The following is a 17,851-nucleotide window of genomic DNA, read 5'->3' as shown; positions in this document are numbered from 1 at the left end:
AAATGGGGGCTTCATCCCCTATATAGCCCAACACCCTTTTCCCCTATCTCTTGTGCAGGTTTAGATACATTTCAATAGAGAAGATTTTAGATTTTAGATGTAATAGGCTCAATTTACAAAAGATTTTTGAAGATTGCATCACCATGATAGTGTATTGTGGTGCCAATACCTCAAAGAATTTATTATGATGAAGGGCTTTTGAAAGTTAAACCAATTCTTTTTTGAGAAGACTTAAAGAGAAGTCCAAGTTTCTCCTAAATCCAAAACATATGGATTTCAAATATCATGACAATCACCAGTCAATTACGATTTTTTTATTTAATTCACAAAACAACCAATTATATTGACAATGCATCTTCCAACTGAATTACAAGTGATAGTGGAAAGAACATTGGTAGGTGGTAGAATGTATACTAATAAGTAAATATATTGGTCAGTGTTTTCTTTCTTAAATTGAATTCATGGAAGTATAGTAAAGTTGTCAATACAAGATATCCCTAGCATTGCTTGAGTATTTTTAAATCCTTTTTCTATGAGAAAGATAAATTTTTGAAGGGTGGTGAATATGGACCATTAGGGAAGGGTAGTAAGAAAATGCTAAATTTTTTCCTACATGCCAATAAAATTCTGGTATTATTTTCTTGGCCAAGCTATATATTTCGCACGTCTTCTCTATGCACAATTATTGTTTCATCTTCTTGCCACATTTAGACATATGTGCATGTAGATATGTTATACAGTTGCACTAGATCCACCTGATCCAACAATGTTGAGTATTTAGGTTCTTAGGATAGGTTCAAGGAGTTCTTTCTATTAGGAAGAACCATATAGGAGCTAACCATTATGTAATTGGGTTGAAAAACTTCCTATGCCACACTCTCATCTTCATATAGCAGATGAATTTAAATAGAAGGGCTTAGGAGACAAGAACATACATATGGTCAAAGTTCCAATGGCATGTACTATTGATATTGTGATGTGAATATCAGGATTTAACTGTGTGATTTTTGAGTCAAACTCGATGACCCATGTTTCATGAGTAGTAATTCAACATGAATCCATCTCTCATGAGAATAAATGGAACACTTAGCACTCATTGGATCTAGGTGATGCTCACACGGGTGAAGCACCGAGACTTCCCGGGAGGTCACCCATCCCAGTACTACTCCAGCCTGAGCGCGCTTAACTACGGAGTTTCCTCCACAATTTGACTAGCTGTGGAAATCATCTCCTACTATTGATATTGTTTGGGTTATAAATTCTATACTTGGATATAATTATCATGATGTATGTACCACATGAAGGTCTTCATCCTAATGTATTAATAAAAATTTTATGATTGAATCGATTTTGTATAGTTTCGACTTTGATTTTCCTTTTCGACTTTGAAAATGTAAGATTTATGCTTATAGTATGGTTAAAGTAATATGCAGTCCTTACACTCATATAATAAAACATGTGATCGTTTGAAGAGTCAAGTCATCCTAATAATAATCTAACTGTAACAAGCTTAACTCTAAAGTTTCCTCTAAATTAAACTCATTTAAGTTGCTACCCACTTTACTAGAACCATATTATAAATTTTAATAAAACTAAAAAGCATCTTTCTCACCTACACCTAAACTACATAAATAAATAAAAACAACCACTAAACAACCACTAACTGCTGATAACCACGTGAAAATTGTCAAGTAATATACAACCACAAGCTTGTCTTACTAAAAAAACGAAAAAGCAAAGGGACCGTTCAAATATTCCCCGCGGGTCGGCAGGTAATATTCCCGGCCGACCGCGTGAAATTCCGGCAAATTTGGGGTATATAAAGCGGTGGGCAACGAGCTAAAACACAAATCTTCACTCTGGCACTCTGCTCAGGAAAGGAAAGCCAAAGCACAATATTAATTTCGATTGCAATGGCAACAATCCAACTGCACGGGAGTCACCGCTCGCTTTTCACCACCAACGCCATGGCTTGTCTTTACGAAAAGGAGATCGATTTTGAGTTCGTCACCGTGGATATGGCATTGGGAGCTCACAAACAACCTCCTTTTCTCGCTCTCAATGTAAGCAAAACTAAGACAGATCCACTTCCTTTCCTTTTTCATTATGTTGCCAACCCTCACAATTTGACCATCTGATGCAGCCGTTTGGACAAGTTCCCGCAATCAGAGACGGCGATTTCACCTTATTTGGTACAAATCTCACTCTGTTTTAACTGTTTCATCAAATCTTGCTCTCTTTTAACTGTTTCATCAATTTTTTCTGCAGTTTTAGGGGTTTATTATTGACTATTACTGGGGAGAGCAGAGAAGCTTCATAAAATACTTATAACTTCAACTGTGTTTAATTGTTTGTCAAATTTTAATGCAGTTTTAGGCTTTCATTTAGTTTACTTGGGGAGCAGAGTCCAGCGTCGTCACAAAATACGTACAAATTTCTAGGTGTTCAACTGTTTCATCAAATTTTAATGCAGTTTTAGGCTTTCATGTTGTTTATTTGAGGAGCAGAGTCCAGCGCCGTCATAGAATACGCACAAATTTAACTCTGATCAACTGTTTCATTAAATTTTAATGCAGCTTTAGGTTTTCATTTTGTTTATTTGTGGAACAGAATCCAGCGCCGTCATAAAATACGTTCAAGGCCAATTCTGTTCAACTTTTTAATCAAATTTCAATGCATTTTTAGACTTCCATTTTGTTTATATATGGAGCAGAGAGCAGTATCGTCATAAAATACATTCAAATTCAACTCTGTTCAACTGTTTCGTCATATCTTAATGCAGTTTTTAGGTTTTCATTTTGCTTATTTTTGAGGCAAAATCGAGACTTTCATCAAGTTTTAATGCAGATTCAGGGTTTTACTTTGCTTATTTTGGGGGCAGAATCCAGAATCATGAAATACGTACAAATTTAACATTGTTCAGCTGTTTCCTCAAATTTTAATGTAGTTTTAGGGTTTCATTTTGTTTATTTTGGGGGCAGAGTCGAGAGCAATTATAAAATACTTGGCTGAGAAATACTCTGGTCAGGGCAGCAATCTGGTGGGGAAAACTCTGTGCGAGAAGGCAGTGGTGGAACAGTGGTGTCAAGTGGAATCGCAGACATTCAGCCCGCCCTGTAGCGCCATTATTGTGCAGATCGTGTACGCTCCCATGTTTGGGGGAAAGACGGATCAGGCAATCATCGACACGAATGTGGAAAAACTAGGCAAAGTGTTGGATATCTACGAAGAGAGGCTGTCCACCACCGTGTTTCTGGCGGGGGATTTCTTCAGCGTCGCAGATCTTTCACATCTTTCCTTCTTAAACTCTCTGGTGAACGTGGCCGGCAAGGGAGACCTCATTACCTCTCGCAAGAATGTGAAAGCGTGGTGGGAACGCATATCCTGTCGCCCTGCATGGAAAAAGGTGTTGGAGGACATCAAGGCTTAGCTTGCATTGCCCTGTAGCTCTGAGTCGCGTTTTAAGCGAATGAATAAATCATAGTGAATAAAACTGGGTTGAAGTATTTCAATCTTTGTGAATGAATGAAAGACGAGGGCAAAACAGTCTATCGGACAACCTTAGAAACTTTCAAAGTCTGGAAATCTAGGTTTTTTTTTAACTTTTTTCTTAGATCTGTTCTTCCAATGTGAATGTTTACCACTAAGTTTGCTAAACTGTGAAGCTAAGTTTCTTCATAAAGACTAGTCAGTTTCCAGAATATCATCATAGCTAGAGCGGATGTCATTATAGGCTGGGCAGTCTATGATCAAATGGTGCTCTATCTCCACCACTTTCATGCTACAAAATAGAGACTCTCTTCCCACTCCTCTTTTGGTATTATCCATCTCTCAGTTTGACATCTCAACTGATGTGAGCTCATTCTAAGTTGTACTATGATCATTTTGACTTCTCAGCTCACATTTCCTCCATGTGTTACTGTGTGTTCTTCTCTATTGATAAAAGTACTTGATTTAAAACAAAAAGAGTATGGTGGAAACTGGGGAACACCTCTTTGCAATGAACATGTTACACCAACTCATGATTTCTGACTTTTTTTGGTATCTTAAATAAATTATAATTTAATAAATAACACATAATTAAAATATTATAATTTAAACAAATATTTTATGTGGTATTTATTAAGTTGTTTTTAAAAGTTCAATAGTTTTATTTTAAAAAATTAATAGGGATGTGATCCGGGAACATTAGTTCCCTGGACTAGTAAATACATATTTCTAAAAGTGTATTATAATACTTTCACACAAGGAAATGCTTTTATACTAAACACACTTCATTTAAACATTTCTTTTCTACTATGGATTTAGTAGATCTTTAGCCAAATTAGAACATCGATATCTAGTCCTTAGATAATATAATTAATGAAATAAAGAAGGAAACACATGGTCTTCGTTACATGCAATATCGTCAACTATTTATTATGATGGACATGTTAATAATCAATTTTAATTTCATAGTTATTAAGATTTAAGAAGTTAAACTAATAGAATAGTTCTACTCTTGAAAGAAATGTTTAAACTTCTCATAAACTTTGTGTCATTTTTTCATATTAATCTTTGTAATATGTAAATACATACATATGTAATAAAGTTCATTCAAAAGATAAATAAGAGATAAATGTTATGCAAAATTATAAAACTTTCTCACGTTAAAATTATGTTTGTAATAAATAAATAAGTATATCCATTATTTCACTCTATATATCTTTATTTGTATATTGTTAAATACTTACAAATGTATCATAACTCATTTAGATCTTCATTTAGAACATTATTTATCAAGATCCTAACATTGAGCCCAGATTTAGTGGTATTTAAAGTACTCTAAGTAAGTTATATTGCAATGTTTTTTTTTTAGCTGAATAATACATGGTGATGGATGCTTTTGGAGGCTGAGTTTTTTCCCTCAATGAGTGTTTCCTAGGGTATATCTTGTGTCACATTTTTGTGGGTATGTTGTCTATTCTCTTGCATGTGGATTTCAATTGCATATTTATTTCAAATCTATTATGGGTTATGTGGAAACAATTTGTTTTCTTTCTTACAAGTTTCCTTTCAGAGAACAATAAAATGGGGGCTTCATCCCCTATATAGCCCAACACCCCTTTCCCCTATCTCTTGTGCAGGTTTAGATACATTTCAATAGAGAAGATTTTAGATTTTAGATGTAATAGGCTCAATTTACAAAAGATTTTTGAAGATTGCATCACCATGATAGTGTATTGTGGTGCCAATACCTCAAAGAATTTATTATGATGAAGGGCTTTTGAAAGTTAAACCAATTCTTTTTTGAGAAGACTTAAAGAGAAGTCCAAGTTTCTCCTAAATCCAAAACATATGGATTTCAAATATCATGACAATCACCAGTCAATTACAATTTTTTTATTTAATTCACAAAACAACCAATTATATTGACAATGCATCTTCAAACTGAATTACAAGTGATAGTGGAAAGAACATTGGTAGGTGGTAGAATGAATACTAATAAATAAATATATTGGTTAGTGTTTTCTTTTTTAAATTGAATTCATGGAAGTATAGTAAAGTTGTCAATACAAGATATCCCTATCATTGCTTGAGTATTTTTGAATCCTTTTTCTATGAGAAAGATAAATTTTTGAAGGGTGGTGAATATGGACCATTAGGGAAGGGTAGTAAGAAAATGCTAAATTTTTTCCTACATGCCAATAAAATTCTGGTATTATTTTCTTGGCCAAGCTATATATTTCGCACGTCTTCTCTATGCACAATTATTGTTCCATCTTCTTGCCACATTTAGACATATGTGCATGTAGATATGTTATACAATTGCACTAGATCCACCTGATCCAACAATGTTGAGTATTTAGGTTCTTAGGATAGGTTCAGGGAGTTCTTTCTATTGGGAAGAACCATATATGAGCTAACCATTATGTAATTGGGTTGAAAAACTTCCTATGCCACACTCTCATCTTCATATAGCAGATGAATTTAAATAGAAGGGCTTAGGAGACAAGAAAATACATATGGTCAAAGTTCCAATGGCATGTACTATTGATATTGTTTGGGTTATAAATTCTATACTTGGATATAATTATCATGATGTATGTACCACATGAAGGTCTTCATCCTAATGTATTAATGAAAATTTTATGGTTGAATCGATTTTGTATAGTTTTGACTTTGATTTTCCTTTTCGACTTTGACAATGTAAGATTTATGCTTATAGCATGGTTAAAGTAATATACAGTCCTTACACTCATATAATAAAACATGTGATCGTTTGAAGAGTCAAGTCATCCTAATAATAATCTAACTGTAACAAGCTTAACTCTAAAGTTTGCTCTAAATTAAACTCATTTAAGTTGCTACCCACTTTACTAGAACCATATTATAAATTTTAATAAAACTAAAAAGCATCTTTCTCACCTACACCTAAACTACATAAATAAATAAAAACAACCACCAACTGCTGATAACCACATGAAAATTGTTAAGTAATATACAACCACAAGCTTGTCTTACTAAAAAACGAAAAAGCAAAGGAACCGTTCAAATATTCCCCGCGGGTCGGCAGGTAATATTCCCGGCCGGCCGCGTGAAATTCCGGCAAATTTGGGGTATATAAAGCGGTGGGCAACGAGCTAAAACACAAATCTTCACTCTGGCACTCTGCTCAGGAAAGGAAAGCCAAAGCACAATATTAATTTCGATTGCAATGGCAACAATCCAACTGCACGGGAGTCACCGCTCGCTTTTCACCACCAACGCCATGGCTTGTCTTTACGAAAAGGAGATCGATTTTGAGTTCGTCACCGTGGATATGGCATTGGGAGCTCACAAACAACCTCCTTTTCTCGCTCTCAATGTAAGCAAAACTAAGACAGATCCACTTCCTTTCCTTTTTCATTATGTTGCCAACCCTCACAATTTGACCATCTGATGCAGCCGTTTGGACAAGTTCCCGCAATCAGAGACGGCGATTTCACCTTATTTGGTACAAATCTCACTCTGTTTTAACTGTTTCATCAAATCTTGCTCTCTTTTAACTGTTTTATCAATTTTTTCTGCAGTTTTAGGGGTTTATTATTGACTATTACTGGGGAGAGCAGAGAAGCTTCATAAAATACTAATAACTTCAACTGTGTTTAATTGTTTGTCAAATTTTAATGCAGTTTTAGGCTTTCATTTAGTTTATTTGGGAAGCAGAGTCCAGCGTCGTCACAAAATACGTACAAATTTCTAGGTGTTCAACTGTTTCATCAAATTTTAATGCAGTTTTAGGCTTTCATGTTGTTTATTTGAGGAGCAGAGTCCAGCGCCGTCATAGAATACGCACAAATTTAACTCTGATCAACTGTTTCATTAAATTTTAATGCAGCTTTAGGTTTTCATTTTGTTTATTTGTGGAACAGAATCCAGCGCCGTCATAAAATATACGTTCAAGGCCAATTCTGTTCAACTTTTTAATCAAATTTCAATGCATTTTTAGACTTCCATTTTGTTTATATATGGAGCAGAGAGCAGTATCGTCATAAAATACATTCAAATTCAACTCTGTTCAACTGTTTCGTCATATCTTAATGCAGTTTTTAGGTTCTCATTTTGCTTATTTTCGCCTCATTTTGCTTATTTTTGAGGCAAAATCGAGACTTTCATCAAGTTTTAATGCAGATTCAGGGTTTTACTTTGCTTATTTTGGGGGCAGAATCCAGAATCATGAAATACGTACAAATTTAACATTGTTCAGCTGTTTCCTCAAATTTTAATGCAGTTTTAGGGTTTCATTTTGTTTATTTTGGGGGCAGAGTCGAGAGCAATTATAAAATACTTGGCTGAGAAATACTCTGGTCAGGGCAGCAATCTGGCGGGGAAAACTCTGTGCGAGAAGGCAGTGGTGGAACAGTGGTGTCAAGTGGAATCGCAGACATTCAGCCCGCCCTGTAGCGCCATTATTGTGCAGATCGTGTACGCTCCCATGTTTGGGGGAAAGACGGATCAGGCAATCATCGACACGAATGTGGAAAAACTAGGCAAAGTGTTGGATATCTACGAAGAGAGGCTGTCCACCACTGTGTTTCTGGCGGGGGATTTCTTCAGCGTCGCAGATCTTTCACATCTTTCCTTCTTAAACTCTCTGGTGAACGTGGCCGGCAAGGGAGACCTCATTACCTCTCGCAAGAATGTGAAAGCGTGGTGGGAACGCATATCCTGTCGCCCTGCATGGAAAAAGGTGTTGGAGGACATCAAGGCTTAGCTGGCATTGCCCTGCAGCTCTGAGTCGCGTTTTAAGCGAATGAATAAATCATAGTGAATAAAACTGGGTTGAAGTATTTCAATCTTTGTGAATGAATGAAAGACGAGGGCAAAACAGTCTATCGGACCACCTTAGAAACTTTCAACGTCTGGAAATCTAGGTTTTTTTTGTAACTTCTTTCTTAGATCTGTTCTTCCAATGTGAATGTTTACCACTAAGTTTGCTAAACTGTGAAGCTAAGTTTCTTCATAAAGACTAGTCAGTTTCCAGAATATCATCATAGCTAGAGCGGATGTCATTATAGGCTGGGCAGTCTATGATCAAATGGTGCTCTGTCTCCACCACTTTCATGCTACAAAATAGAGACTCTCTTCCCACTCCTCTTTTAGTATTATCCATCTCTCAGTTTGACATCTCAACTGATGTGAGCTCATTCTAAGTTGTACTATGATCATTTTGACTTCTCAGCTCACATTTGCTCCATGTGTTACTGTGTGTTCTTCTCTATTGATAAAAGTACTTGATTTAAAACAAAAAGAGTATGGTGGAAACTGGGGAACACCTCTTTGCAATGAACATGTTACACCAACTCATGATTTCTGACTTTTTTTGGTATCTTAAATAAATTATAATTTAATAAATACCACATAATTAAAATATTATAATTTAAACAAATATTTTATGTGGTATTTATTAAGTTGTTTTAAAAAGTTCAATAGTTTTATTTTAAAAAATTAATAGGGATGTGATCCGGGAACATTAGTTCCCTGGACTAGTAAATACATATTTCTAAAAGTGTATTATAATACTTTCACACAAGGAAATGCTTTTATACTAAACACACTTCATTTAAACATTTCTTTTCTACTATGGATTTAGTAGATCTTTAGCCAAATTAGAACATCGATATCTAGTCCTTAGATAATATAATTAATGAAATAAAGGAGGAAACACATGGTCTTCGTTACATGCAATATCGTCAACTATTTATTATGATGGACATGTTAATAATCAATTTTAATTTCATAGTTATTAAGATTTAAGAAGTTAAACTAATAGAATAGTTCTACTCTTGAAAGAAATGTTTAAACTTCTCATAAACTCTGTGTCATTTTTTCATATTAATCTTTGTAATATGTAAATACATACATATGTAATAAAGTTCATTCAAAAGATAAATAAGAGATAAATGTTATGCAAAATTATAAAACTTTCTCACGTTAAAATTATGTTTGTAATAAATAAATAAGTATATCCATTATTTCACTCTATATATCTTTATTTGTATATTGTTAAATACTTACAAATGTATCATAACTCATTTAGATCTTCATTTAGAACATTATTTATCAAGATCCTAACATTGAGCCCAGATTTAGTGGTATTTAAAGTACTCTAAGTAAGTTTGAAATTAGACATTAAACTTATATAAGAGATACACACAATATCAAAAGTGAATTGAAAAGGCACTCATGCATTAACTAAAATTTGAGCTCATCAAGAGTGTGGAGGGCTTACAAAAAGTGTTTTTTTATTACCATTGTTGTAAAGTAGAAATTTTAGAAATTTAGAGCTATTTTTAAAAAAAAATTAGAAATTTAATTTTTTGACTGTTAGGTAGGAAATATGTAGAAATTTAGTTTTTTATTAGATCTTTTATTTTATTTTAGTTGAAAGTTAAACTATGGAAATACTTCTTGATATTTATTTAATCAAACACTTGAAATCATTTGAGCTTATATATTGAAACCTTAATAGTCTCTTAACCAATTCTCCTATCATTAACTCAATTCTTGTTATCTCTTTTGTATGAAATTGTGCTTGTCAATACTTTAGGATAATTAAGATAATAGAGAGTTATCAACATTGTCATTTTTAAAAAAAACTCAAGATGTGACTATCTCTACACTCTAATCTAGTATTTTGTTTATTTAAAAATGTATGTTATAACATTATTCACCAATATCCAATCTAACAAGAATTAGTAAGGGTTTAGTAATTGAGCACTCAAACTTTGCATTTGTTAAGATTTGATGTTTTTATAATGTTTAATAGCATCTTACTTGGAATGTCCCTTGATCAAAATCAAGATTTAAAATTCAAATCATCAAATACAATGTTACATCATCATGCTTTTAGAGGAAGAGAAAGAACAGAAGGAATCAGAAGACTATGAAGAAGGCATAAGGAAGAGGAGAAGGAGGAGGAAGAAGAAGAGGACAAAAAAGAGGAAAAGGAAGAGGAGGAGGGAGAACATGATGAAGAAAGATAAAGAAAAAAAAGAACAAACAGGGAGACGAGGAGGAAGAAGAAAAGGAGACATAAGGAGGAAGAGGAAGAGAAAGAGGAAGTGGAAGAATAAGAGGAGGAAGAAGTACAAGGAGAGAGAATAAAATGCTGCAAATGAAAAGAACACAAACAAAGCTTGATATTTGACAACGATGAAAGACATGGATTATCATTCACAACTTTGTCTAGAGTGAAGAGCTTACATTGATGATTTTCTATCATTCCCCTTTGAAAGATTCACAAAAAATGTGAAACCACCCATGCAAGGTCTTACAGAAAAATGAGGAAACAAGATTGGAAAACATATCTTTATGAAATGTACGAGAATGATGTAGAACTCTCCTATTGTTTTCATGAGATCAAGCGATTCTTTTTAATTATAGGTTTGTGGAAACTTGGAATATTGTCCTACTTCACTCCAATAAGTCTACATCATGTTAACCACCATATCTAAAATGACTTGAATGATAAAAAGAAAACAACTCATAATTAAAATGAACTAAAACCTTACAACAATTGATACAAGTATATAAAAATTTGCACTTATTGGTACAAGCACTAGGATATAAAAATTTGAAATGATTGATGCAAGTGCTAACATATACAAATTTAAAACTAAAAACTATAAGATTTATAATTATGCAGGAGTCTCTCATCTCAAGACCTAGAAAAGTCAGTCAAACAAAGCAGCTATTCAAATAAGCATATGAAAAAAGGCTATTCAAACATACACCGCAAGCATGCGTCGCCTGTCGGTGGAGAATATCCCGGCGAATTCGGGCCCTATATATCGGCGGAATACGAGCTAAAGGTTCTCACTTTCCTCCCTCTGCTAAGCCTCTCCAATTTCAATTTCAAGTGCAATGGCAACAATACAGCTGCACGGGTATCACCATTCGCTCTTCGCGACCAACGTAATGGCTTGTTTTCACGAGAAGGAGATCGATTATGAGTTTGTCACCGTGGATATGCCGTCGGGAGCTCACAAACATCCCGCTTTCCTCGCCCTCAATGTAAGCAAACTAACACAAATTCACTTTGTTCTTGTGCCCTTCTGATTTACACTGACAAAAATTCATTGACTTTAAGATATTTTTTTCTCTGTTCCATAAATTCCCCATTGCTTACCGTTTAAACCTCTGATGCAGCCGTTTGGACAAGTTCCGGCCATTAAAGACGGAAATTTCAACTTATTCGGTAAAAAATTATCTCTGTTATACTGTTTCGTCAAATGTTAATGTAGTTTTAGGGTTTCGTTTTGTTTACTATTGGTGTAGATTGAGATCCATCATAGAACAGACATTTGAAGCTGTTCAGCTGTTTCATCAAATTTTAAAGCAATTTTAGGGTTTTACGTTGTTTATGTTTGGAGTACAGTCCACAGATGTCGTAAATTTAACTTTGTTCAACTGTTTCATTAGATTTTATAAGCAGTTTTAGGTTTTATATTATATTTGTGGAGTCGAGTCGAGATTCATAATAAATACCTGCAAACTCGACTCTTTTCAACTGTTTCCTCAAGTTTTAGAGGAGATTTTGGAGATTATTTTGTTCATTTGTGGAATAGAGTCGACAGTTATCATAAATTGAATTTTGTTCAATTGTTTTATAAAGAAGTTTTGTAGGGATTTTATTTGTTTATTTGTGGAGCAGAGTCGAGATTCGTCATAAATACCTTCAAATTCGACTCCGTTCAACTGTTTCATCAAATTTTAAGCCAGTTTTAGTGTTTCATTTTGTTTATTTGTAAAGCAGAGTCGATAGTTATCATAAATGCGTACAAATTTCAACTGTGTTCAACTGTTTTGTCAAATTTTAAAGCTATTTTAGGGTTTGATTTTGTTTATTTGTGGAGTAGAGTCCAGAGTTACCATAATCTTTGGCTCTTTTGCATTGATATGTCAATTAGCCTGATTAAATTTCTACATGATCGAATCGAGATATAGTAAAGAGAAATTTGAGTCTGTCAACTGTTTCGTCAAATTTTAAAACATTTTTAAGATTTCATTTTGATTATTTGTTACAAATTCAACTCTGTTCAGTTGTTTCTTCAAATTTTAATGCAGTTTCATGGTTTTATTTTGCTTGCTTTTGGGGCAGAGTCAAGCCTCATGTTCAGCTGTTTCGTCAAAATTTAATACAGTTTTAGGGTCTCGTTTTGTTTATTTTTGGAGCAGAGTCAAGAGCAATCATAAAATACTTGGCGGAGAAATATTCAGAGCAGGGCAACAATCTGATGGGGAAAACCCTGCACGAGAGGGCATTGGTAGAGCAATGGTCTCAAGTGGAGTCGCAGACATTCAATCCACCCTGCATCGCCATTCTTGTGCAGATCGTGTACGCGCTCAAGTTTGGGGGAAAGACGGATCAGGCAGTCCTGGACGCAAATGTTGAAAAGCTGGGCAAAGTGTTGGATGTTTACGAAGAGAGGTTGTCCAAGAGCGAGTTTCTGGCGGGAGATTTCTTCAGCGTTGCAGATCTTTCACATCTTTCCTTCTTAAATTCTCTGGTGAATGTGGCCGGCAAGGGAGACCTCATCACATCTCGCAAAAGTGTGAATGCGTGGTGGGAGCGCATTTCTCGTCGCCCTGCCTGGGAAAAGGTGTTAGAGGCGACCAAGGCGTAATTTGTCCTGCATTTTAGCTCTTTGACCAGTCATGATTTTGTTTTAAATGATGACCAGTTCAATATTTGGCTTTTCTATTCATAAGAATATGGTGTTCACACGAAAAGAGGGAAAAGAGTGCCGTGGAAAACTGGAAAATGAGCTTATTTTCCATGAAAGTGGCTTGTGTGTTATTACTATTAGTCAACTAATGTTTTTGTTAGACTCTCTCGACAAGTATTAATTTATTTTATGCAAACAAGCTAATGTCTTATTCGAACGTTGGTAAGGTTCTATTTTAAAAATCAATTATGATATATTATTTCTGATTTTCTGAGTGGTCAGTAAGTAATATCTCGGGGTTTATTTCTATTTCTCTGAATAGAAAATTACAAAATTAATAGGTTTATCGTAGAATCTTCAAACTTGAATCTTTTGGCGCCGTTCAACCGTGTAGATTTTTTTAATGCAATTAGAGGGCGATGAATATTATCAGCATGGACAAACAATTAATAAGCTCTACTCATAATTAAAGAAGCTAGGTTGGAAAAATCTTCAAATAAATTGACAAAAAATAAATTATGATGTTAACTTTTCTAAAGAAATAAATAAGTAGCAGATGCATACTTTTGTGCTTCCAAGGATAAGTGATGTGCTTGATAATGGAAATATTTTTAAAAATATAATCTTATGTGAATATATTAGATTATTAATAATTTTTTATTTAAATAACATAACATTAACTAAAATCTTTTAAATCAATTAATAAATATTATTTATTTAAATTCAATTTATCAAATATGGACAAATTATTTTAAAAAACCCATCAAAAAATCTATTATGAAAAAATAATAAGAGAAATATAAAAAAATAATATGAAAAAATAAGCCTCTAATAAATATTCTATTAACTAAATAAATTATAGAAATTAAAAACAATATTTAAAAAAAAATACTAAACTAATATAAAAAAATTAATTTAAATAATTTAAAAACTAAAATCTAATTCAATTTTAAAAATCAAAAGTTAAATAAATAGAGATCACAATATGAGCTAATGTGGAGATTAAGGTAATTATTTAAAATAAATAGAAAAGGAAAAACAATAGTTAAAAGTGGAGATAACAACTAATAAATATCAAGAGAAGAGTTAAAAGTGAAGTGAGATAAAAAAAAATGGTCGATAATTAATATTTTGGTCAAACTGACAAGTTTTTGATCAAATCACAACTTTTTTGGCCAATTTACAACTATTCTGTCAAAAATTCAATTTTCGAGAACAAAGTTCCCACAAATAGCTTATCGGCTAAATTATATTTTATCTTTTGAATTCATTGGTTCGATCTTTTTTCTAGCGATGAGTAGTTAATTTTTTTCTTATTTATTATTTCCTTGACATTTGCCAATTATGCAAGTACATTTCAATCAACGATACAACTAACTACACTCTCCTTAAGAACATTCACAAATCTTTTTCTTTGGTTTCAACCAACAAGGTGATTTTAGGGATTGATATTTTTAAATATATTAATTAACAATATATTTCTTGTATTATATTTTCATAAAACTTATATTATAACTAACACTTTCACTGTTTAAGGGTGAAAGGGTTAAGCCGATAGTCTTGTTAGCCAATAGGCTTTCCTATTGAGGTTGCTTGCAACTGGAAATTGTCTCACACCCTCAAACCTTTCCCTCCATACAATTTGCAGTTGTCGGTAAGTAGTTTCAATTGTAGGTTTTCTTTAAGATTTTGCATTAACTAATTGTGGGGGGTTGGTGAGTGTAGGTTGAGTAGGTGAGGGGAGAAAGTGTGTTCTCCACACACCCACTCAGTGAGTGTGTTTAATGCATTTATGGTTTATGATTTCAACTACCCATTACCATGCATCCCCTCATGTCTGATATCGAGGCCTCCATCAAAGTAGTAGAGTGCATCCAGGCTAGCTTTGTGGAGAGAAATCCTAGAAAGAGAGGTAGGAAGCCTGCAAATGGTAGAGAGGAGTGATTGACTCATGTGGAAAATGAGAGACAGAGATGAGAGAAGTTGAATTAGGGGTTCTATGCACTAGGAAAGGTGGTTCCTAATGCGTATAAAATAGAAAAAGCTTCTTTGTTGGGAGATGTTATTGCTTACATTAAAAAGCTTCAGGGCAAGTTGGGGGATGTGAAGTTGCCCAAGTTGAATCATTAAAGAAGGAAATGATGGTGGTGAGAGAAATTGGTGTGGTTGCTTTTGGGTTTTATTTTTGTTTGATCAAGGACCAATATGCATTAGTTGATTCATTTGATGCTAAAGGCATCGAGTTGAATGGAAATAGTAATCCTAGAATGGAACTTAAGGTTTGAATACTTGGAATAGAGGCAATGATCAGAATTCAATGCCCTAAATAGAATCACCCCATTGCTAGATTTATGGGGGCATTGAGGGAGCTTCATTTTGAGGTACACCATGCAAGTGTGTCCCCCAGATTTGGCATAGAGCCTGTTGGGATGTGTTTAATAAGGAATAGAAGCAAACCATCTATCAAACATTGCAAATATAGTGATAAGTGTGTTGTGAATAGGGACAACAATAGGGCAGAAGCCATTCATGATTGTGTGAGACATGTTGGGTTCCATGGAATTGGCTTGCATGACGAATTCATTCATGGGTGGGGGATTTGTAGACGTGTCATTGGAGCTGAAGATTTGTTCCCTTATGGCTCTGAATGAATGCTCCAAATCAGGATCCACATACTCTCTGCCTTCTTTGTGAAGAAGATTTTCTCTAATTTGGGTCCCCTTGGATAAACAAGATTCCATCCCTGCCCAATTATGCCATGGATGGTGGCAAAAGATTTGGTTTCATATATTCCAATTTCATTTGCTTGAAAGTTTCTAACACATTTTCAACAAATTCATTATTGTTAAATTGTTGAATTTAGCTCCCACATTGCTTATTGTTAGATTATACATCGTATAAAGCATCTAGAATTAGTTGGCCAAGAAATTTAGTCTTTAGGCTTTTTGATTTTTTATTGGATTCCTTTCTTGAAGGATTGAAGGCAATTCAATCCTACAACTAATGCGGCTTGGTAAGAGTTTCATGAATGTTAGTGTCTCTCATAGATAATTTTATCAAATTGGTGGACAAATCGATTGGATCAAACACAGTGGGGCTAGGGCCATGTAATTAATGTCAACATTTACAAATAGTCGCCCGCCCATGGCATATTTTGGGGCCATGTAACCACTACATGCATCTAAGAAATCCTCTTTTAAAATTTTAAGTTCAAGTTGTTGCATTTTTAGTTCGTTAAAATTTAGGTCAATAAAAAGATGTTCATGAAATAAGCTCTCTGGAAAGTACAAAGACTATAAGAGAGTTCTTATTAGGTTCTTGCAACTCTTGATTGGATTTCTTTTTCATTATCTGAATTTTTTTTTGCTAAGCCAAAGTCTCTTATCTTAGGATCCAGTTTCTCATCAGGCGAAATGTTGCTTGCTTAAATGTATCTGTGAATTATTTGAAGCTGTGAATCCTAATGAAGTTACATAGGAGCAATTACAATAATATCTTTTAAGTGCATGTCAAGTGTGCAATTTAATAATAATAGACATATGTCATTTTATTTTCTTGGAAATGCTAGGTAAAGATTGAGAGTGAATTTTCATGATCACTGTTATCTACCAAAAATGCACCCTATTAAGTTTGTAGAAAACTTAACCTTTTGGACAAACATGGAAACATTCCAAGATTGTGGGTAAACTGTGGCTGGAATGAATCTTTGAATTCTAGGCCGGCTTCCTATCTGGTAAATCACTTTATACTGCCTGAAATTGATTCTTTTTAAGGAGGAAAAGGGAAGAAGGATAGCAGTAAATAAAATTCTAAAACCTGAGGGTGATGCACCAAAATATAAAGATGAGAAATGATAATGTTAAGGCACAATAAAACTTTACTAAAGACCAGTTCGACATAGGCACAATATTGATATCAGAATACCCAAATACAACATGAGAAGGATTGACCTCAAATCAATTGCTAATAGGAATAAGAAGATTCACAATTAGCAGCTAATATAAGAATTTAAATCACAACTCACAACCTATATGGGTAGTAAATGTACTCTTTTTGCAAATGCTAAAAATTATGACATTAACTTCAAGGATTCAAGAATGAATCACAAAAAGAACTCACATGCAACAAAAGAACTCAATAATGGCTTCCAAACTATTCTTTGTTCCAGCTTCAAAGGTAACAACATAATAACACTTCTCATAACTGAGTTACAAGCAATCTGCAAGTGACCACCATGAAGGACTTCAAGAAATCACTTCAAAATCTATCTCTGCATAAAAACTAGAACTCTCCCAAATAAATGAGCCTTCAACTCATACTTATGCCCCATTTCACCCAACTGCATTTAGAAAGTCATAAATGCTGGGTCGGATTTAGCCCTTGAGGCCAAACTTGAGTCTTTGAAAAGACTTCAAAAGGTGTACAAAATAGCCCAAAAGGCATGGCTTGGCAATATCACCAATTGCCCCTCATAACTGTAGTCACATCTCCAAGCAGACTACAAAAGTTTCCAAAAAACAATAACTTCTTTGGCCTCCAAGTCCCATCAACACGTGACTCAATATTTAGTTATAATGATTTGCAAAAATATCTGCTTTTAACATTCTAAAAGAAAATTAAACATTTATTTCTTTGCATAATAATGTTTATTAAATGAT

General features: G+C 33.9%; 3 protein-coding genes across 3 annotated transcripts; all 3 read left to right on the top strand.

Moving 5' to 3' along the window:
- The first annotated feature begins 1,854 nt into the window (after window positions 1-1,854).
- Window positions 1,855-3,901, top strand: LOC149538260 (glutathione S-transferase F10-like). The gene is made up of 3 exons (XM_089802699.1): window positions 1,855-2,063; window positions 2,144-2,192; window positions 2,982-3,901. Exons 1-3 carry the CDS (start codon window positions 1,914-1,916, stop codon window positions 3,428-3,430), a joined length of 648 nt encoding a protein of 215 aa, XP_089658825.1. The 5' UTR covers window positions 1,855-1,913; the 3' UTR covers window positions 3,431-3,901.
- Window positions 3,902-4,797: 896 nt separating this feature from the next.
- Window positions 4,798-8,808, top strand: LOC149538259 (glutathione S-transferase F10-like). The gene is made up of 3 exons (XM_089802697.1): window positions 4,798-6,847; window positions 6,928-6,976; window positions 7,788-8,808. Exons 1-3 carry the CDS (start codon window positions 6,698-6,700, stop codon window positions 8,234-8,236), a joined length of 648 nt encoding a protein of 215 aa, XP_089658823.1. The 5' UTR covers window positions 4,798-6,697; the 3' UTR covers window positions 8,237-8,808.
- A 2,484-nt stretch (window positions 8,809-11,292) lies between these two features.
- Window positions 11,293-13,459, top strand: LOC149538258 (glutathione S-transferase F10-like). Its single transcript, XM_089799627.1, has 3 exons — window positions 11,293-11,538; window positions 11,674-11,722; window positions 12,703-13,459. Exons 1-3 carry the CDS (start codon window positions 11,389-11,391, stop codon window positions 13,149-13,151), a joined length of 648 nt encoding a protein of 215 aa, XP_089655753.1. The 5' UTR covers window positions 11,293-11,388; the 3' UTR covers window positions 13,152-13,459.
- Window positions 13,460-17,851: the final 4,392 nt, after the last annotated feature.

The sequence above is a fragment of the Cupressus sempervirens genome, chromosome 9 (assembly GCF_028749045.1).
Source record: "Cupressus sempervirens isolate cs-2001-9-10 chromosome 9, ASM2874904v1, whole genome shotgun sequence".
NCBI lineage: Eukaryota > Viridiplantae > Streptophyta > Pinopsida > Cupressales > Cupressaceae > Cupressus > Cupressus sempervirens.
Note: the sequence above shows the minus strand (reverse complement) of the source record. Positions and strands in the feature narration are given on the sequence as shown.

Coding starts and splice junctions, on each gene's coding strand:
- LOC149538259 (XM_089802697.1), top strand. CDS start 6,698: ATGGCAACAATCCAACTGCACGGGAGTCACCGCTCGCTTTTCACCACC. Junction 6,848..6,927: donor CTCCTTTTCTCGCTCTCAAT/GTAAGCAAAACT, acceptor CATCTGATGCAG/CCGTTTGGACAAGTTCCCGC. Junction 6,977..7,787: donor CGGCGATTTCACCTTATTTG/GTACAAATCTCA, acceptor TTTTGGGGGCAG/AGTCGAGAGCAATTATAAAA.
- LOC149538258 (XM_089799627.1), top strand. CDS start 11,389: ATGGCAACAATACAGCTGCACGGGTATCACCATTCGCTCTTCGCGACC. Junction 11,539..11,673: donor CCGCTTTCCTCGCCCTCAAT/GTAAGCAAACTA, acceptor CCTCTGATGCAG/CCGTTTGGACAAGTTCCGGC. Junction 11,723..12,702: donor CGGAAATTTCAACTTATTCG/GTAAAAAATTAT, acceptor TTTTTGGAGCAG/AGTCAAGAGCAATCATAAAA.
- LOC149538260 (XM_089802699.1), top strand. CDS start 1,914: ATGGCAACAATCCAACTGCACGGGAGTCACCGCTCGCTTTTCACCACC. Junction 2,064..2,143: donor CTCCTTTTCTCGCTCTCAAT/GTAAGCAAAACT, acceptor CATCTGATGCAG/CCGTTTGGACAAGTTCCCGC. Junction 2,193..2,981: donor CGGCGATTTCACCTTATTTG/GTACAAATCTCA, acceptor TTTTGGGGGCAG/AGTCGAGAGCAATTATAAAA.